General features: G+C 45.8%; 1 protein-coding gene across 1 annotated transcript; it reads right to left on the bottom strand.

The window, feature by feature from the left end:
* Positions 1–964: 964 nt before the first annotated feature.
* Positions 965–20,783, bottom strand: IFNGR2 (interferon gamma receptor 2; the record flags this gene model as incomplete). Its single annotated transcript, XM_083854458.1, has 7 exons — positions 965–1,304; positions 5,363–5,517; positions 6,277–6,430; positions 8,012–8,160; positions 10,611–10,786; positions 12,286–12,412; positions 20,678–20,783. The coding sequence occupies 7 exons, from the start codon at positions 20,781–20,783 to the stop codon at positions 1,179–1,181; spliced, it is 993 nt and encodes a 330-aa protein (XP_083710584.1). The 3' UTR covers positions 965–1,178.
* Positions 20,784–22,396: the final 1,613 nt, after the last annotated feature.

Raw genomic sequence — 22,396 nt, 5'->3', positions numbered from 1 at the left:
CCAAATCCATGTCCAGGATTGTGCTGACATCCCAAATCCATGTCCAGGATTGTGCTAACATCCCAAATCCATGTCCAGGATTGTGCTGACATCCCAAATCCATGGTCAGGATTGTCCTGACATCCCAAATCCATGTCCAGGATTGTGCTGACATCCCAAATCCATGGTCAGGATTGTCCTGACATCCCAAATCCATGTCCAGGATTGTGCTGACATCCCAAATCCATGGTCAGGATTGTCCTGACATCCCAAATCCACGGTCAGGATTGTCCTGACATCCCAAATCCATGGTCAGGATTGTGCTGTGACCCCAGGGCTCTAAATTCGGGATTTTCCTGCCCTGGGGCACATCCCAGATCCATGTTCAGGATTTTCCTCTGACTCCAGGCTCCATGTTTAGGATTTCCCTGTAACTCCAGGGCTCCAAATTCGAAATTTTCCTGCCCTGGGGCACATCCCAGGCTCCGTGTTTAGGATTTTTCTGCCCTGGGGCACATCCCAGATCCATATTTAGGATTGCCCTGTGACCCCAGGGCTCCAAATTCGGGATTGTCCTGCCCTGGGGCACATCCCATGCTCTGTGTTTAGGTGTTTAGGATTTTCCTGTGACCCCAGGCTCTGTGTTTAGGATTTTCCTGTGATCCCAGGGCTCGAAGTTCAGGATTTTCTTGCCCTGGGGCACATCCCAGATCCATGTTTGGGATTTTCCTGTGACCCCAGGCTCTGTGTTTAGGATTTTCTTGCCCTGGGGCACATCCCAAATCCATATTCAGGATTTTCCTGTGACCCCAGGGCTCCGTGTTTAGGATTTGGCACATCCCAGATCCATGTTTAGGATTTCCCTGTGATCCCAGGCTCAGTGTTTAGGGTTTTCCTGCCCTGGGGCACATCCCAAATCCACATTCAGGATTTTCCTGTGACCCCAGGGCTCCGTGTTTAGGATTTGGCACATCCCAGATCCATGTTTAGGATTTCCCTGTGATCCCAGGCTCAGTGTTTAGAGTTTTCCTGCCCTGGGGCACATCTCAGATCCATGTTTAGGGTTTTCCTGCCCTGGGGCACACTCCAGGCTCCGTGTTTAGGATTTTCCTGCCCTGGGGCACATCCCAAATCCACATTGAGGATTTTCCTGCAGGCCTGGGCACTCTGGGCAGGGCTGACCCTCCCTGGCTGGCCCCTCAGTCCCTGCAGGGGTTGGCTGCAGGTTCTTCACCCTCCAGGGAAATTCTTTCCCCCACCAGCAGAGCCTGGGGCTCCTCCTCCGCAGGGCAGAACGGCTCCTCCAGGCGAGGGTCTCTCAGGAACTGCAAATAAAACACAAAATAGTTTAAAAATCCCAAAACCAACAAGTTTCTCCAGCCCAGAGTCCAGAGCAGGACTGGATGTTCCATCCTGGGTTTCCTTGAAGCTGCACTGAACGAGGAGGATGTTAAAAAAATTGTTGTTGTTGTTATTGTGGGGGAAAAGAAATAAATTATCTCTTTAATATTCCTTCGAGTGAGGGAAAGCAGGTGCAGCAAATAAAGGGTGGTAAAAAATATCAAATAAAGGATGGTAAAAATATCAAATAAAGGATAATAAAAAATCAAGTAAAAGATGGTAAAAAAAAAATCAAGGAATGGTAATAAATAAAAGATGGGAATAAATCAAATAAAGGATGGTTAAAAATCAAATAAAGAATGGTAAAAAATCAAACAAAATATGGTAAAAAATCACATAAAGGATGGTAAAAAATCAAAGGATGGTAATAGGTCACATAAAGGATGGTAAAAAATCAAATAAAGGATGGTAGAAAAATCAAATAAAGGATGGTAAAAAAAATCAAGGGATGGTAATAAATAAAGGATGGGAATAAATCAAATAAAGGATGGTTAAAAATCAAATAAAGGATGGTAATAAAGCAAATAAAGGATGGTAAAAAATCAAATAAAATATGGTTAAAAAAATCAAATAAAGGATGGGAATAAATCAAATAAAGGATGGTAAAAAGCCAAATAAAGGATGGGAATGAATCAAAGGATGGTAAAAAATCAAATAAAAGATGGTAAAAAAAAATCAAATAAAGGATGGTAAAAAAAAATCAAAGGATGGGAATAAGTCAAATAAAGGATGGTTAAAAAAATCAAATAAAGGAGGGTAAAAAAATCAAATAAAGGAGGGTAAAAAAATCAAAGGATGGTAATGAATCAAATAAAGGATGGTAAAAAAAATCAAGGGATGGTAATAAGTAAAGGATGGGAATAAATCAAATAAAGGATGGTAAAAAAATCAAATAAATGATGGTAAAAGTATCAAATAAAGGATGGTAATAAATCAAAGGATGGTAAAATCAAGGGATGGTAATAAATAAAGGATGATTAAAAAATCAAATAAAGGATGGGAATAAATCAAATAAAGGATAGTTAAAAAATCAAATAAAGGATGGTAAAAAAATCAAATGAAGGATGGTAGTAAGTTAAAGGATGGTAATAAGTTAAATAAAGGATGGGAATAAATCAAATAAAGGATGGTAAAAAAATCAAAGGATGGTAAAAAAAATCAAATAAAAGATGGCAATAAATTAAATAAAATATGGTAAAAAAATCAAAGAGTGGTAATAAATCAAATAAAGGATGGCAATAAATCAAAATTCACATTTTAAACCCTCTGCCACTTCCTCTCTTTTCCTGTCCCTGCTCTGCCCCATCCCAGGCTGATCCTTTTAGAAATCACCACAATTATTTTTATTATTAAGACCCTGCACAATTATTTTTAAAACTATTTTAAAACCCAGAACAATTATTTTTTAACTATTTTAATAGCCTTTAAAAGGATTTTCTTATTATTTTATTACCCTCTGCAAGGGTTTATAATAATAATAATAATAATAATAATAATAATAATAATAATAATAATAATAATAGTAATAATAATAGTAATAATAATAATAATTATTATTATTATTATTTAATACCCTCTACAAGGATTATTTTATTATTAATACCTTGCACAAGCTTTTTTTTTACTATAATAATACTCTGAACAAAGATGTTTTAATTATTTTCATACAAGGATTTTTAAAATTATTATTATTATTATTATTATCTCCTATACACAGATTTTTTAACTATTTTAATATCCTGCACAAGGATATTTTCCTATTTAATTACAGAGATTATTTTTACTATTTTAACCATTGCACAAGGATTTTTCTCCATTATTTTAATACCCTGTATAGGGATTTTTTTACTATTTTAATAATTGTATATACGAATAATAAATATAATTATTATTTAATATTAATAATTTAAATATCATTATTTTAATAATAAAATATAAATAATAAATATGATTATTTTAATTAAGGATATTTTCCCATTTAACATAATTACAGAGATTTTTTTTACTATTTTATTACCCTGCACAAGGATTTTTTTACTATTTTAATATTCTGTACAAAGATATTTTCCTATTTAATATAATTACAGATATTTTTTCACTATTTTAATCATTGTAAAAGGAATTTTTTCATTATTTTAATACCCTGCACAAGGATTTTTTTTACTATTTTAATACTCTGTACAAAGATATTTTCCTATTTAATATAATTACAGATATTTTTTCAGTATTTTAATCATTGTACAAGGATTTTTTTTCATTATTTTAATTCCTTGTACAAGGATTTTTTTTTACTATTTTAATACCTTGTACAAGGATTTTTTACTATTATTTAAATAATAATAAATATAAACAATAAATATATTTACTCTTTAATATTAATAATTAAAATGTTCTTATTTTAATAATAATAAATATAAATAATAAATATAATTATTTTAATTAAGGCTATTTTCCCATTTAACAAAGTTATAGAGAATTTTTTTTACTATTTTAACCATTGTACAAGGATTTTTTTTTCATTATTTTAATACCCTGCACAAGGATTTTTTTTACTATTTCAATACCCTGTACAAGGATATTTTCCTATTTAATATAATTCCAGGAAATTAATATTAATTCTATTAATTTTTTAAATTAATAGAGTTTTTCATCACAGTCTTGCTAAAAAAATTACAAAAAAAAAGAGGAAATGCCCAAAAACCATCCCCTTGAGGCGTCAAAACAAACCATCACAGCTTGGAAATAAATTAAAAATAATCAGGGTTTTTTTTAATAAATTAAAAATAATCAGGTATTTTTTTAAATAAATTAATCAGGTTTATTTTTTTAATAAATTAAAAATAATCAGTTTTTTTAAATAAATTAAAAATAATCAGGGTTTTTTTTAATAAATTAAAAATAATCAGTTTTTTTTTAATAAATTAAAAATAATCAGGTATTTTTTAAAATAAATTAATCAGGTTAATTTTTTTAATAAATTAAAAATAATCAGTTTTTTTATAAATTAAAAATAATCAGGTTTATTTTTTAAAAATAAATTAAAAATAATCAGGTTTTTTTTTTAATAAATGAAAAATAATCAGGTTTTTTAAATAAATTAAAAATAATCAGGTTTTTTTTTAATAAATTAAAAATAATCAGTTTTTTTAAAATAAATTAAAAATAATCAGGTTTGGGGTTTTTTTAATAAATTAAAAATAATCAGGGTTTTTTTAATATAAATTAAAAATAATCAGTTTTTTTTAATAAATTAAAAATAATCAGGATTTTTTAAATAAATTAAAAATAATCAGGTTTTTTTTAATAAATTAAAAATAATCAGGGTTTTTTTAAAATAAATTAAAAATAATCAGGGTTTTTTTTAATAAATTAAAAATAAACATTTTTTAAATTAAAAATAATCAGGTTTTTTAAAATAAATTAAAAATAATCAGTTTTTCTTTAATAAATTAAAAATAATAATTTTTAATAAATTAAAAATAATCAGGTTTGTTTATTTTTTTAATAAATTAAAAATAATCAGGGTTTTTTTTAAAATAAATTAAAAATAATCAGGTTTTTTTAATAAATTAAAAATAATCAGGGTTTTTTTAATATAAATTAAAAATAATCAGGTTTTTTTTTAATAAATTAAAAATAATCAGGTTTATTTTTTTAATAAATTAAAAATAATCTGCTTTTGCAGATCCTATTCCTGGCTCCAATTCTTGTTCCACAAAATCTCTTTGTCCCCAGATTTTGAGAGGAGCAAAGAAAGAGGAACAAGGGCCAGGCTGAGGCAGGTTTGGGTTTTCCAGGGCACAGGAAAGGCCCCTGAGCTCAGCAAAACAGGAAAGAGGTGGGAGATGAGAAGCAGAAAAAAAAAAAAATCACATTTTGAGACATCACTTGTTTATTCCTGTTCAGCTCCAGGAGGTTTTGGTGATGTGTTTCCCCAGAGTTTCTCTTCCACAGGAGAAAAACCCCAAAGGTCCCCACGTACCTCCTTGAAGTGGTTTGGGATTTTCAGATCTGGCTGAGCCCAGTGTTTGATTTTTTGGTGGTGTTTCCACAGGAGCAGCAAAGAAAAAGCCACCAGATTGACACAGAGCAAGGCCAAGGCACACAGGAGGATGATGTACCCAGCTCGGGTCCATTCTGAGAAAAAAAAAAGGGAAAAAAATCTAAATTTATGTGGCAGCTTCGTATTTATGGGATGGTTTGGGGTGGGAGGGACATTAAATCCCATCCAGTGGGACAGGGACACCTCCCACTGTCCCCAATGTCCAGCCTGGCCTTGGGCACTGCCAGGGATCCAGGGGCAGCCACAGCAAATCTGGGAATTCCATCCCAGGGAACAATTCCTGTCCCAGATCCCATCACATCCTACTCTGAAGCCATTCCCTGTGTCCTGTCCCTCCATCCCTTGTCCCCAGTCCCTCTGCAGCTCTCCTGGAGCCCCTTGAGGTGCTCTGAGCTCTCCCTGGAGCTTCTCCTCTCCAGGGGAGCACCCCCAGCTCTCCCAGAGGGGCTCCAGAGGGGTTTGACCCTTGGGATCAGCTCCATGGTCCCATTTTACAGCAGGATGGAAAAGGAGGAGGAGGAGAAGGAGGAGAAGGAGAAGGAGAAGGAGGAGGAGAAGGAGGAGATGGAGGAGAAAAAGGAGGAGAAAAAGGAGGAGAAAAAGGAGGAGAAAAAGGAGGAGAAAGAGGAGAAGGAGAAGAAGGAGAAGGAGGAGGAGGAGGAACCACACAGAGCCTAAACCTCTGAAAACTCCTGATTTTTTACAACTGATTCCCAGTGTGAACTCCCCACGGTGCTCTCAGCATCCCTGACAAACTGGGACCAGCCCAGGTGCTCCAGGAGGGGTGTCCCAGCCCATCCCACTCCCCCAAAACTCCCATTCCCATCCCATACCACTGAGGGCAGTCCTGTGACACTCTGGAGCACTTTGCTCTCCTTGCAACAAGTGACCTGAGTAGATTTTCAACTGCACTTGGACACTGAAGCAATAAAGTGTTGATTCCTTCAGATTTTCAATTTGGAATAGTGTCTTGCTTTGGTTTAGCTTCTGTTGAAAAGACACACACAACAGAAAAAAAAAAAGGTATTAAAGGTAAAAACCAGACTGGTTTTCATCACAAATATCCCTTCCCCATTTAAGTTTCTCCTTGAAGAAACCCACATTTTATTTTTCCTCACTCAGCTTTCTCAAATAACGGAAGCAATTAAATACTTCAGGTTTTTTCTGGGAGTTTTGCTGCAGCTTCTTACAGGGAGTAAAACCCAGGGAAGGAGAGGTAAAAAATGCAACCACAGTGACTCCTTTCCTGGCTCTCAGCTGAAGGTGTTTGTGTGAGAAAAACACACCTTGGTGCAAGGCAGGAAGGAAGTGGAGGCAATTCACTGAGGACTTTGAAGCAAAAGGAGCTTTTAAATAAATTACACTTTTCACTTCTGTTTTTTAAACGTCTGACAGGAGATTGACGTCATTTAGGAGCTTCTTCCTCTTTTCTTTAATTTGTGGTTTGTTGTTTTTTTGGTGTTTTTTTTTTTCTTTTTAAGACTGACTTAAATCCTCCCCTGCACCTCTGGCCTGTCCAAGCAAAATTCCCAGGCCCCAGGCAGGGGAACAGGATGATCCCAAAAGCTCTGAGCTGTTGGAACCCTGAGAATTGCAGACTGTCTGTGCTGCCAGGCTCTGACCCCCAGCAAACCCTGCACTGACCTGAGGCCCTGGAAAAGGCTCCCAAAATTGAGTGACAGCCCTGGGATTGTGCCTGTGGAGTTGGGATAGAAGTGTGTGATATCACAGGGGGCAAAACTCAGAGCTGAAGGGTTTAGAATACAGGAATAGAGATCTAAAGCAGGATGGAGGATTTAGGGCAGGGCCTGAGTCCTTCTTTTTCACCTTCTCCTCCTTCATGGTCTGGGGGGTGTTTTGTGATTGGATAGAAAAGTCCCCATTGCGGGCCAGGGGGGGTTGGTTATTGGGGTAAAAGTCACAATAATTCAGGTGTCATTTCATAATTGGAAAATTTATCCTTAAAAGGCCTTGGAGAGAGACAGATATGACTTCATTCTTACTTTATTGGCTTAAAGTGCTGTAGCACTCACAGTCTGTGAGACTGTAATGTGGATAAGAATTAATAAACATCTGAGTCTGAAGAAGAAATACAGTCTGGCTCATTTATTCCCCATGCTCAGCATGAACAGCTCATCCCAGTGTGTTCCTGCCAACTCCTCCTCTCCCTGCCCTGGGGTCAGGGACATCCAGCCCCAACTGCTGCTCCTGCAGCTCCCAGCACAGCCAAGGGACAGGGACATTCCAGAGCTCTCCAAATTCCCTGAGAAAGCTTGATAAAATCAAAAGTCACCTTTGGCACCGATTCTAAGCAGGGAGATTCCAGATTTCTTGAAATAGCTTGAGAAAACTCAGGAATCCAGAGTCACCTTTTGGCACCAATTCTCTCCCCAGATGTGCAGAGGGATTTAATTTAATCCCTTTCCATGCAGAGGAAAGTCCCCAAGTTTGGCAGTGCAGCAATCCCTGTGGGGTCCCTTGCAGGGCACAGAAAACACACAATTCCTGCCCCACTCCCTCCCAACCCTCAGCCCCCAGGACAGGGAACAAAGCAGAGAGAATTCTTACTTTGACTGTGGGACTGCTGGAGTTCTCCCAGTAGGACACGAGGTACTGCAGGGGGTCCCCAGGCTCGGGGGTGAAGGGGGGGCTGAGGCTGATGAGCAGAGAGTCAGGGCTGACACTGACACTGTTCACCTTGGGGGGGCCCAGAGTGGCTGGAAACAAACAGAGAGAGCAGAGAAACCCTGGGATGAACAGCTGGATCCAGCCCAAATAATCCCCAAAATCCCTGAGGCTGGAAAAGCCCCCCCAGAACATCCCACCTTGTCCCCAGGGCAGAGACCCCCACAGAGCTGGTGCTGCTGCAGTCCCTTATCAGCTCTCTGGATCCCACCCAGCCCTTATCAGCTCAGCTGCTCATTTGGACACAACTTCTCCATTTTATTCCATCCCATCTTTCATTGATGGTTTTAAAAAGACTTTTTCCCTTTCTAAGATGAAATTTCATCTATTCCCTCTTTGCTTGTCAGGGGAAGAACCCAATCCAGGGGTTGTCACAAAACCAGGGAATGGTGAGGATTTGGGAAGAAATGGGTGAGATTTGAGTCAGGATGGTTTTCACATTTCTTATCCTTTCAAATGATTCCCTGGGAATTGTCCCCAGCCCTGTGCCCACCTTGTCCCCAGGGCAGAGCTCTGAGTGCCACCTCCAGGTGACACCTCCAGGGATGGGCACTCCAAAGCTCCCTGGGCAGCCCCTGCCAAGGCCTGAGCCCCCTTTCCATGGGGAAATTCCTGCTGCTGGCCAAGCTGAGCCTCCCCTGGCCCAGCCTGAGGCCGTTCCCTCTCCTCCTGTCCCTGTTCCCTGGGAGCAGAGCCCGACCCCCCCGGCTGTCCCCTCCTGGCAGGGACTTGTGCAGAGCCACAAGGTCCCCCCTGAGCCTCCTTTTCTCCAGGCTCAGCCCCTTCCCCAGCTCCCTCAGCCCCTCCTGGGGCTCCAGACCCTTCCCCAGCTCCCTCAGCCCCTCCTGGGGCTCCAGACCCTTCCCCAGCTCCCTCAGCCCCTCCTGGGGCTCCAGACCCTTCCCCAGCTCCATTCCCTGCCCTGGACAATCTCAGCAAACACCTCAAACATTCACAACTTTTGCTCAAGAAAGGGAAAACATTTCCTCATCTCCTTTTTGCAGTTACAATATTTGCTTAACTTTCCCTGGAAATTATTAAATATTTAAATTTAAATATTAAATTAGTAAATCTTAACCAAATAGTTAATGCTCAGAAGTGTCTCATTTTATCTACAGTTATAGCCATAAAATCATCATCTTTTCTTTTCCTTTGATCAGCCTGTCACACCTTCCATGTTCCCCAAAACCCTGTTTGGGAAGAGGGACAATGAGTTTTCCCCTCCTTGCTCTGATGTCTCCATGTGTCCATTAGGATGAGCAGGGTGATCTCCTTTTGTGAAGAGCTCTGAGGTGTAAATCATGAAAAATACCAAAGGAGTGCTGTCAGAAATGAACATTCCTGCTGTCATGAACAGCAGGAATCACTCCCTGCATGCCCCAATTCCTCTCTGTGCCTCCAATCCAGGGACTGCTCCAGGAGGAGTTGGTTTTTGGGAACTGATCTCCAGGGCAATGACACAAGAACAATCCCAGAATGTTCCTCCTCTGCTTTGTCCCGTATTCCCACCAGCTCAGTGCTGTCCCAGCCTCCTGAGGATCCCACTGAGGTCCTGCACCACAGGATGTGGGTAAGTCAGTGTTCAGTGCAGGATTCAGGCATTTCCTCCCTCTGCTGCCACAGAAAATCCACATTTAGAACCAGGGGATGTATCAGACTCTGGAGCCTGGACCATGACTGGCCCTCAGCAGGTCTGGGGGATCAGGAACTGAAGAGTCCACAAATCCCTTCCTCTGCTTAGTTCCCATTTCAAAGGGACTTTTTATTCTGAACATTGACTTTTTTTTTTTTTTCTAATCCTAAAATCAAGCACAGCAAGGCAAAGAGCAGCTTTTAGAACAGCAGCACCAGATTTGCTGTGGCTGCCCCTGGATCCCTGGCAGTGCCCAAGGCCAGGTTGGACATTGGGGACAGTGGGAGGTGTCCCTGCCATGGCAGGGGTGACACTGGATGGGATTTAATGTCCCTTCTAATCCCCCCCAGTGTGGGATTCTCATTAATTCCAACTCCTTGTTTTTTATTTATCCCATAAAGAACATAAAGCTGAAAGTACCAAGCTCAAAACCATAAACCCCACTCATAAAGGTCTCAAAATCCCAGAATCACCAGGGCTGGAAGAATTCAAAAAGTCCAAAATCCCAAATAATGAGTGGAATTCCAGCTTTCCATGAAAATCTGTGGCTGCCTCATCCCTGGAAGTTTCCAAGGCCAGGTTGGAGCAGCCTGGGACAGTGGGAGGTGTCCCTGCCCATGGCAGGGCTGGAACAAGGTGGGATTTAATGTCCCTTCTAATCCCAACCAGTGTGGGATTCTCTATGTCCATGAATTCCCTGGCACAGACCTGTGGGATTCTCTGTTTCCACAAATTCCAACTCCCTGGCACAGACCTTTATTTCCAAACCAAGACAACACAACAGCTGAACCCTCTCCCAAAGCAGAACCTAAAAAAGGAAATTTTTCCCCCAGGAGAGCCCCCACTCACTGTTTCTGTCCACCACAAAGGGAGGGGTGTGCACCCAGGGCGAGGAGAGGGGCCCCAGCTCTGCCCTGAGGCGCAGCAGGATCGTCCAGCGCCGCCTGCTCATCTCAGGGGGGAGCCCACACTGGGTCTGGGGGGTCTGGGCACAGCCCATCCCACTCCACTCATTGTAGAAGCCTCTGCAGAGCACAAAAAACACAAATTAATCATTGAAATTCCCCCCTCCCATCCAGCTCACATGTCACACTGTCCAGGCTTCACACCCTGGTATGGGGGATGTTTATGGATATAAAAATACAGGATTTAGAAGCAAATTTTGGTGATTTTATGAAAGTAAAAAACCAGCTTGTGCTGGGAACACATAAAAGAGTAGCTATTAAGCTTTGCTGTCAGGTAATCACTAACTAGAAGTCCTATAGGTCAGATGTATAATGTTAAAACTCAGCAAAGCAGGACCAAGATATTTGTTAAAAATCCATAAAGCAGAACTTTGTGGTTTAAATCAAGCTCCTCATCTTTGGCAAGAGCAAAGTGACTTGGAAAATAACCAAACCTCCCCTGTGCCTGCCCAGAAGGGAAGATCAACCTGAGGAAGACATCAGCTTTCCTCCCAAGAGCTCAATTCATGAGCAGCAGGAGGGGAGCAGCTCATCAGAATATAAAGAATATAAAGAAAGAATATAAAGAAAGAATATAAAGAAAGAATATAAAGAATATAAAGAATATAAAGAATATAAAGAAGGCAGGGAATGGTTGGGTGAGGAGGTGTGGGTTTTTGGGATCAAGGTGGATTTAAACCTGGGTTTGTGGGATCAATGTGTATTTAAACCTGGGTTTGTGGGATCAAGGTGTATTTAAATTTGGGAGGTGTGGGTTTGTGGGATCAATGTGTATTAGTGGGATCAATATGGATTTAAACCTGGCAGGTGTGGGTTTATGGAATCAATGTGGATTTACACCTGGGTTTGTGGGATCAGTGTGGATTTACACCTGGGTTTGTGGGATCAAGGTGTACTTAAATCTGGCAGGTGTGAGTTTGTGAGATCAATGTGTATTTGTGAGATAAATGTGGATTTAAACATGGGAGGTGTGGGTTTGTGGGATCAAGGTCTATTTAAATTTGGGAGGTGTGGGGTTGTGGGATCAATGTGGATTTGTGGGATCAATGTGGATTTAAACCTGGGAAGTGTGGGGTTGGGGAGATCAGTGTGGATTTAAACCTGGACCTTGTCCTGACCAGGTACACACACTTTGGAGGAGATATCCCCCCGTGTGTCCCAGCTGGAAATAAACCACATCTGCTTTACAATTTTCTAATTGAAAAATCTTTGTTCTACAGTTCAACCCCAGGGCCCTCCCAGCTCCTCCAGTTCCTTCAGGATCTGGGTAAATTTAAATTGGCCAGAGAGGATCAGGAAAGGTTAAAATTGCTCAGAGAACTGGGAAATATTTCTGTTTGTCCTCAGGGGCTTCATTCTCTCCTCAGCTCAGAGGACACAGCCTGGGCCAAGGACCTGCCACTCACCACAAACTGCTCTTGGAGATACATAAAAACATCTGTGATAAAAAACATCCTTTCATTCTGTGCTTGTTCATTTTCAGGCTTTCTGGGGTCTTTAAAACCAGTTGTTTTACTGGATCAGAATAAAATGAGCTGGTTTTGGAGCTGTTTACTCACGTTCTGTACTGGGCTGTGTATAACACAGTCCCATTCTCCACTGGGACAGGAGACCATCTCAGCAAACTCTGGAAGTTGTAGGAGTAAATCTCCACATTTGTTGGTGCTGGTAAAAGGGAAGAAATTTCTAAAGGAAAAAGAGGGATAAAAAAAATTATTGAAACGTTCAAGTGCACCGTAACCAAATTTCAGCCTCCAAAATTCCATCACTATATATTAAATTTTCACTGCTTTGCAGGTAAAACCATCTGCAGGGAAAAAAGGACAGGAAAAGGACAGAGAAAGGATAGAAAAAAAGGACAGGAAAAGGACAAGAAAAGGACAGGGAAGAAAAGGACAGGGAAGAAAAGGACAGGAAGAAAAGGACAGGAAGAAAAGGACAGGGAAAAAAAAAGGCAGGAAAAAAGGCAGAAAAAAAAGACAGAGAAAAAAGGAGAGGAAGAAAAGGAGAGGAAGAAAAGGAGAGGAAAAAAAAAGGAGAGGAAAAAAAAAGGAGAGGAAGAAAGGGGAGGAAAAAAGGGGAGGAAAAAAGGGGAAGAAAAAAAGGGCAGGAAAAAAAGGGCAGGGGAAAAAAAAGGCAGAAAAAAAGGACAGAAGAAAAAGGACATGAAAAAAGGACAGGGGAAAAAAGGACGGGGAAAAAAAAGGACAGGGAAAGGATAGGAAAAGGACAGGGAAAAAAAGGACAGGAAGAAAAGGACAGGGGAAAAAAAAGACAGGGGAAAAAAAGGACAGGGGAAAAAAAGGACAGGGAAAAAAAGGACAGGGAAAAAAAGGACAGGAGAACAAACAGGACAGGAAAAAAGGACAGGAGAAAAAAGGACAGGAAAAAAGGACAGGGAAAAAAAGGACAGGAAGAAAAGGACAGGAAGAAAAGGACAGGAAGAAAAGGACAGGAAGAAAAGGACAGGAAGAAAATGAGAGGAAAAAAGAAGGAGAGGGAAAAAAAGGAGAGGGAAAAAAAGGAAGGGGAAAAAAAGGAAGGGGAAAAAAAGGAGAGGGAAAAAAAAGAAGAGAAAAAAAAAAGGAGAGGAAAAAGACAGGAAAAAAAGAACAGGGAAAGGACAGCCTGGGCAGGAGGAAGAGGAAGAAGCTGCTGGAGCCTGAGCAGGGCCCAGAAGGGGCAGCCCCAGGCAGGGCAGGGAGGGAGAGCAGCCAAGGCACAGCCCAAGAGCCAGGAAGGAAACGGGGCTGGTGGAGAGGAAGAAAGGCTGGAGGAGAGGGGAGGGAGACAGGAGGAACAAACAGCAGAACCAAAACCCCTGCAGGACAAAGCCCAGGCTCCAGGGCAGCTCAGGGACCTCTGCAGACACATCCTGGAGCCTCCAGGGACTGCCAGACTCACTGTCCCAGCAGGGAGAAAGATTTTCTGAAAGATTTGTCTCTGTCTCAGCCAGCCCTGACACTCCACAGTGAAGGGTTTGGTACCAGGATGAACCTCACTGACCCCTGGGAGTTCTTGTCTTGCCCAAAGGGGTGAAGCAACGACAGCAGGAGAAAAGAGGAGGCTGTTCTGGGTTAACTCTGGCTTTATTCATCATTTATTTATTTATCTGCCCCAGCAGACACCCCTCAGCAGGAGCAGTGGGGAAAAAAGGCAGGAAATCCCCCAAAGTAACACCTTTTATTGAGGGGAGGAACTCAGGGATGGGTTTAACTGGGGACAAATCAGGGGCTCTCTGGATAAATGACACACAAACTAACAAATCAATAACTCGGGTGGGGAGACAGCCAAAGTCTTGTCCAGTCATTTGGGGTTTTTCCTGGAACTTTCCAGACTTTTGGGAGAGACCCCAAAGTGCCAGACAAGGCCCAGGGGCTGGAAAACTTCTGACTGACACATAACTGGGGTTGGGGTGAAACCAATGAGGGTGGAAAAAATGGGGCAAACCATTACAACTTATAAAAAATAATACAAAACAAGTAACAAATGCATACATAAAACTGATAAAACTAAAATCACACTGATACAGATTTCCTTCTGCACTCCCTGTGCTTTTCTGGGCTGATTCTCTCTCACCAGGAGAATGAGGGGATGGTGTGGGTTGGAAGGGACTTTACAGAGCACCCAGTGCCACCTCCTGCCATGGGCAGGGACATGGGACACCTTCCAGCCTGGCCTGGCAAAGGACAGTGACAAAAACACTCCACAGCACAACAGGTAATACTTTATGCTGAAGAACAGAGACACAGTTTGTTAATTTTTACATCAGCGAGATCAGAAGATCAAGACTTGAGGCTTCTCTGGGAATTTGGGGTCATGTTGAAAAATTTGTTTTTCTTTTTTTTTTTTTTTTTCTTAATCAAGTTTGAGGTTTTTTGATTTCTACGTCTATTTTTTTAATTTTTTTTTAAATTTTTATTTTTATTTCTACATCATGTTGCACTAAACCCTAAGTCCAAAATACCAAATAATGAGTGGAATTCCAGCTTTCCATGAAAAGCTGTGGCTGCCTCATCCCTGGAAATGTCCAAGGCCAGGTTGGACACTGGGGACAGTGGGAGGTGTCCCTGTCATGGCAGGAGGGGATTTAATGTCCCTTCTAACCCCAACCAGTGTGGGACTCTCAGTGTCCATGATTTCCAACTCCTGTTTTTTATTTATCCCATAAAGAACATAAAGCTGAAAGTACCAAGCACAAAACCATAAATCCCACCCAGTCAGCCATAAATGAAGGTCCCCAAAATCCCAGAACCATCAGGGCTGGAAGAGTCCAAAAGGTCCAAAGCCCCAAATAATGAGTGGAATTCCAGCTTTCCATAAAAAGCTGTGGCTGCCTCATCCCTGGAAGTTTCCAAGGCCAGGCTGGAGCAGCCTGGGACAGTGGGAGGTGTCCCTGCCATGGCAGGGGTGGAACAAGGTGGGATTTAATGTCCCTTCTAATCCCCCCCAGTGTGGGATTCTCTGTGTCCATGAATTCCAACTCCTGTTTTTTATCCATCCCATAAAGAACATAAAGCTGAAAGTACCAAGCACAAAACTATAAACCCACCCATGAAAGTCCAAAAATCCCACAGTCACCAGGGCTGGAAGAGTCCAAAAAGTCCAAAAATCCCAAATAATGAGTGGAATTCCAGCTTTCCATGAAAAGCAACATCCCTGGACGTCCCCAAGACCAGGCTGGAGCAACCTGGGACAGTGGGAGATGTCCCTGTCCATGGCAGGGAGTGGAACAGTGTGACCTTAAATATCCCTCCCAAACCCCAGCCACTCTGTGTTTCTCTCAAAGCTTTAATCAGGCCTGATATTAATTATTAATTATTTAATTATTAAGCTCAGATTTTGAGCAGTGATCTCAGGATACACACACTGCCTTAAACCACAAGTGGCTTGTTCAGCTTTGCAAATTCCTTCACTCACAGCTCCCTAAACCATTCACCTCCCTGGTGTTCTGAAGGAGCTTTTTTTCTCTTAATGGGTGAGAAGTTTCCACTCTCCAGCCCCAGGGATTCCTTTCTTGCACTCTCACTGCTGGTGTGACATGTGGTGAGGTATCTCACACCATCTGTGCCCTCAGACCTCACACTCTCCTTTTTTACACCATCCCAGGAGGTTTGGAGGATGAAACATCAGAGGTGAAGCTCCCACTACACCTAAAATGTGAATAAAGAGCAATGAAAGGCAGGGTTAGGTGGGATTTGGGGCAGGAATTGTTCCCTGGGAATTGTTCTGAGGATAAAACACCAGATGAGCAGCTCCCACTACACCTAAAATGTGAATAAAGAGTAATGAAAGGCAGGGTTAGGTGGGATTTATGGGCAGGAATTGTTCCCTGGGAATTGTTTTGAGGATGAGCAGCTCCCATTACACCTTAAATGTGAATAAAGAGCAATGAAGGGCAGGGTTATGTGGGATTTGGGGCAGGAATTGTTCCCTGAGGATGAAACACCAGAGGAGCAGCTCCCACTACACTTAAAATGTGAATAAAGAGCAGTGAAAGGCAGGGTTAGGTGGGATTTGGGGCAGGAATTGTTCCCTGGGAATTGTTCTGAGGATGAAACATCAGAGCAGCTCCCACGACACCTAAAATGTGAATAAAGAGTAATGAAGGGCAGGGTTAGGTGGGATTTGGGGCAGGAATTGTTCCCTGGGAATTGTTCTGGGGCTGCCCCTGGATCCCTGGCAGTGCCCAAGGCCAGGTTGGACATTGGGGACACTGTGAGGTGCCCCTGGGTGAGATTTAAGTTCCCTCCAGCCCAGTTTGGGATCCCCATGACTGCACAGTGTTTATCTTGCATTCAGAAATGAGTCATTTCCCCTTCCAAAAACAGTGCAGAGTTTCTCAGAGTCTCTGCAGGCTCAGCAGTGCTCTGTCTGCAGCTCAGGCTGCCACGAGGCTGCCACGAGGCCCAGGAGCTGAGAGAAATCTGAATTTCTGTCCCATCCCTCTCTCATGGGGCAGTGACTGCAATGCTGAAACCACACACTCGACTTCCTACTGATCTTGAGTCTGCACGACCTAAAATAGCAAAATAAACATTTCAAACACAGCACCCACAGGCCTGAGCACCCACAAAAAACCCCAAACTCCCTCAGCAGGGAAAAACAGAGATGTCCCATCCTTCTTTTCCACCTGGGAGGGATTTTCCACCAGGAATCCAGGCTGGTTTCTTCCTTTCCACCTTTCCACCAGGCTGGTTCTTTCAGAGCAGCAGCCTCAGAAGGCTCAGATTGTTTTTTTTTTCCCTGCAGTGCAGGGACTTCCTGATGTCTCACAGCACAAGTCAGAGTTTTCACACAGCAGAGTGTGAAGCCACAATCACAGCCAGTGAAAGCAGCTTGGCTGGGGTGACCCATCTGTGCCCCAGCTCCTGCTGCTCCCCAGGGATTCCTGATCCTTTTCCCCTCCAGCAGCCCCAAAAAAAGCCTTTTTGCTACATTGGTAAAACAGGAATCTGTGGTTTGGGGGGATTTTGTGTGGATTTTTGCTGTTGCAGTGTAACCTGGGATAGGGAAAGGTTCCTATCCAGGACAGGGGGTGCAATGAGACCATCTTTGTCCTTCCCAATCCAATCCAGTCCTTTCTGGGATTCCAAGAACTCCCTGGGAAGTCCCACTGATGTTGATGTGAGGAATGTGGGCAGTGCTGGCTGCAGGAGGCCCTGCCTTGCTTTGCCTCAGTCCAAAAATGCTGGTCTGGAATAACCAGAGAGTCCCACAGGGCTCAGCAGTGCCAGGTGGGTCAACCCTGTCCCAGGGAAATGGGAAATGGGACATGGGACATGGGAAATAGGAAATAGGAAATGCTGAACTCATGGAGATCTCGAGGGTTGTTCTGCTCATTTAATTGTGGAGTGGTTTCTGTTGGGAGGGATCTTAAATCTCATCCCATCCCACCCCTGCCATGGCAGGGACACCTCCCACTGTCCCCAATGTCCAGCCTGGCCTTGGGCACTGCCAGGGATCCAGGGGCAGCCACAGCAAATCTGGGAATTCTCTTCCAGGGAACAATTCCTGCCCAAAATTCCATTTAATCCTGCCCTCCTGCAGTTTAATGCCACTGCTCCCTGTGCTATCACTTTCTGCTCATATAAAAAGTCTGTCTCCATAATTTTTTAGGCCCTGCCAGGGGCTCTGAGCTCTCCCTGGAGTTTCTCCTCTCCAGCTCTCCCAGCCTGGCTCCAGAGGGGTTTTACACTGGGATCACTGAGCTCCAGCCAGACCCAGCCTGGAGAGCAGAACAGCAAAACATTTCCACCAAACCTAAACCCCAAAGTGGCTCCATCCACACATTTAATGAACGAATCTCAGGCACAGCAGGGCTGGATCCCTGCAGCCTGACCCAGTTCCACCCCAGCCCAGCCCACTGAGGGGATTTTGGGGTTTTCAGCATCCCCAGGAACGGATCCCCAGGGGTTGTGGACCTACAACTCCAGTGGGGAAAGGTACAGGAGACACCAGGACCGTGTGGCCACCAAGACCCTGCCTGGGGCCAGCAGAGCCTGGAGACACCCAGAGAGCCTAAAAACACCCAGAGTCTGGGAACACAGAGCCTAAAAACACCCAGAGAGCCTAAAAACACCCAGAGTCTGGGAACATAGAGCCTAAAAACACACAGAGAGCCTAAAAACACCCAGAGTCTGGGAACACAGAGCCTAAAAACACCCAGAGAGCCTAAAAACACCCAGAGTCTGGGAACATAGAGCCTAAAAACACCCAGAGAGCCTAAAAACACCCAGAGTCTGGGAACATAGAGCCTAAAAACACACAGAGAGCCTAAAAACACCCAGAGTCTGGGAACATAGAGCCTAAAAACACACAGAGAGCCTAAAAACACCCAGAGTCTGGGAACATAGAGCCTAAAAACACACAGAGAGCCTAAAAACACCCAGAGTCTGGGAACATAGAGCCTAAAAACACCCAGAGAGCCTAAAAACACCCAGAGTCTGGGAACACAGAGCCTAAAAACATATAGAGCCTGGAAAAACTGAGAGCCTGGGAACACACAGGGCCTGGGAACACAGAGCCTAGAGACACACAGAGCCTAAAAATACAGAGTCTAAAAATATATAGAGCCTAGAAACACCGAGAGCCCAAAAAATACAGAGCCTAAAAACACAGAGCCTAAAAATACCCAGATCCTCGAAACACAGAGCCTAAAAACACACACAGAGCCTAAAAACACCGTGCCCAGGGCCAGCAGGGCCTAAAAACACACAGAGAGCCTAAAAACACATGGAGAGCCTGGGAAAACCCAAAGCCTGGGAACATAGAGCCTAAAAACATATAGAGCCTGGAAATACAGAGCCTGGGAATACACAGGGCCTGGGAACACAGAGCCTAAAAACACCGTGCCCAGGGCCAGCAGGGCCTGGAAACACACAGAGAGTCTGCAAACACACCACAGTGCCTGGGAACACCCAAAGCCTGGAAATACAGAGCCTAAAAACACCGTGCCCAGGGCCAGCAGAGCCTAAAAATACAGAGTCTAGAAACACCCAGAACCTAAAACCACACAGAGCTTGGAAACACACAAAGCCCGCAAACACCGAGCCCTGCAAATGCTCAGAGCCTAAAAACACCCAGACCCCACATCCTCCAAATTCCACATCCCCCTAAACGCCACAAACACTCAAACCCTTCATATACCCAAACCCCACAAACAGCCAAACCCCACAAACAGCCAAACCCTGCAAACATCCAGACCCCACAAACACCCAGACCCTGCAAACAGCCAAACTCCGTATCGCCCCAAATCCCGCATTCCCCCAAAGCCCACAAATACCCAAACCCCACAAATACCCAAAGCCCACATCCCCCCAAACCCCACAAATACCCAAAGCCTACATCCCCCCAAACCCCACAAATACCCAAAGCCCACAAACATCCAAAGCCTCCAAACAGCCAGACCCCACAAACACCCAAACCTCTCATTCCCCCAAACACCGCAAACATCCAGACCCTGCATTCCCCCAAACCCCACAATCACCCAAACCCCATAAACATCCAGACCCTGCATTCCCCCAAACCCCACAAACGCCCAAATCTCTCATTCTTCCAAACCCCACATTCCCCCAAACCTGTCATTCTCCCAAACCCCACAAACAGCCAAACCCCGCATCTCCCCAAACCCCACAAATACCCAAACCCCCCACCCTAAACCCCCCAAACCCCCAGACCTCGCATTCCCCCAAAGCCCCGACCCCACATCCCCCCAAACCCCACAAACATTCAGACCCTGCATTCCCCCAAACCCCACATTCCGCCAAACCCCACAAATACCCAAACCCGGCAAACATCCAGAGCCTGCATCCCCCCAAACCCTACAGACACTCAAACCCCGCATCCCCCCAAACCCCACAAATACCCAAACCCCACAAACACTCAAATCCTGCAAACACCCAAACCCCCAAACCTCTCATTCCCCCAAACTCCCCAAACCCCGCATTCCCCCAAACCTCACAAACCCCCGACCCCACATCCCCCCAAACCCCACAAACACCCAAACCCCCAAACACCCAAATCCCCCAAATACCCAAACCAGAGCCTGCATCCCCCCAAACCCTACAAACACTCAAACCCCATTCTCCCAAAACCCCAGAAACACCCAAACCCCGCATCCCCCCAAACCCCACATTCCCCCCAAGCCCCTAAACCCCGCATTCCCCCAAACCCCCCCAAGCCCCCAAAGCCCCCAAACCCCCCAAACCCCCCAAACCCCGCATTCCCCCCAAGCCCCTAAGCCCCGCATTCCCCCAAACCCCCCCAAACCCCCCCAAGCCCCCAAAGCCCCCAAACCCCCCAAACCCCGCATCCCCCCAAACCCCGCATTCCTCCAAACCCCGCATTCCCCCAAACCCCGCATTCCTCCAAACCCCGCATTCCCCCAAACCCCGCATTCCCCCAAACCCCGCAAACCCGCAGGGCCCGCAGGCCCAGCCCCGCACCCACCAGTGTCGGCGGCGCTCACGGGGCCGGGCGGGAGCAGCAGGAGGAGCAGGAGGGGCAGGAGCAGCACCGGGAGCACCGGGAGCGGCCCCGGGGCCCGGCCCCCCATGGCCCCGCTCGGCCGCGGCTCCCCCCGAGCGAGGCCGGGCCGGGCTGGGCTGGGGCGGCCGCAGGGCTCCGACCCGCACGGGCAGCGCCGCTCTCCGCCCCCGGGGCCACTCCGCCCCTGTCACTGTCACCGCCCCCGGGGCCACTCCGCCCCTGTCACTGTCACCGCCCCCGGGGACACTCCGCCCCTGTCACTGTCACCGCCCCGGTCACCGCCCCTGTCACTGTCACCGCCCCCGGGGACACTCCGCCCCTGTCACTGTCACCGCCCCGGTCACCGCCCCTGTCACTGTCACCGCCCCCGGGGACACTCCGCCCCTGTCACTGTCACCGCCCCGGTCACCGCCCCTGTCACTGTCACCGCCCCCGGGGACACTCCGCCCCTGTCACTGTCACCGCCCCGGTCACCGCCCCTGTCACTGTCACCGCCCCCGGGGACACTCCGCCCCTGTCACTGTCACCGCCCCGGTCACCGCCCCTGTCACTGTCACCGCCCCCGGGGACACTCCGCCCCTGTCACTGTCACCGCCCCGGTCACCGCCCCTGTCACTGTCACCGCCCCCGGGGACACTCCGCCCCTGTCACTGTCACCGCCCCCGGGGCCACTCCGCCCCTGTTACTGTCACCGCCCCCGGGGACACTCCGCCCCTGTTACTGTCACCGCCCCCGGGGACACTCCGCCCCTGTCACTGTCACCGCCCCCGGGGACACTCCGCCCCTGTTACTGTCACCGCCCCCGGGGACACTCCGCCCCTGTCACTGTCACCGCCCCCGGGGACACTCCGCCCCTGTTACTGTCACCGCCCCCGGGGACACTCCGCCCCTGTCACTGTCACCGCCCCGGTCACCGCCCCTGGCGCTGGCACCGCCCCGGGGATGGGCCCTGCCCGGCCCCGCAGGATCCGGGATGGGCCCCGGCTGTGCTGAGTGCCCAAGGCCTGTTAGGCCTCTGCTCTTGCTTCTGTTTTTGTCTCTGTCCCGGCTCTGGCTCCTTCTGCTGCTCCTTCTCCTGCTTCTTCTGCTGGTCTGTCTGGGTACCTGCCCCTGCCCCTGTCCCCTGTCGCTGTCCTTTCCCCTATCCCTGTCCCCTATCCCTGTCCCCTATCCCTGTCCCTGTCCCTATCCCTGTCCTTATCCCAATCCCTGTCCCCTATCCCTGTCCCTATCCTATCCCTGTCCTTATCCTAGTCCCTGTCCCTATCCCTGTCCCCTATCCCTGTCCCTATCCTATCCCTATCCCTGTCCCCTATCCCTGTCCCTATCCCTGTCTCTATCCCTACCCTGTCCCTATCCCTACCCTATCGCTGTCCCTGTCCCAATCCCTGTCCCTGCCCCTGTCCCTGTCCCTATCCCTGTCCCCTTCCCTATCCCAATCCCTGTCCCTGCCCCTGTTCCTTTCCCTGTCCCTATCCCTTTCCCTTGTCCCCTTCCCTATTGCTATCCCTGTCCCTGTCCCCATCCCCATCCCTGTGGTTTGATGTGAGAACATCTTGCCCCGAGTTTCTCCAGCTGCACTGGGCACAACAGCAGCTCCTGGTGACAGTGACACACACACCTACAGCCCCTGGTGACAGTGACACACACCTACAGCCCATGGTGACACTGACACACCTA

This window comes from Zosterops lateralis (genome assembly GCF_965231275.1).
Source record: "Zosterops lateralis genome assembly, chromosome: 2".
NCBI lineage: Eukaryota > Metazoa > Chordata > Aves > Passeriformes > Zosteropidae > Zosterops > Zosterops lateralis.
Note: the sequence above shows the minus strand (reverse complement) of the source record. Positions and strands in the feature narration are given on the sequence as shown.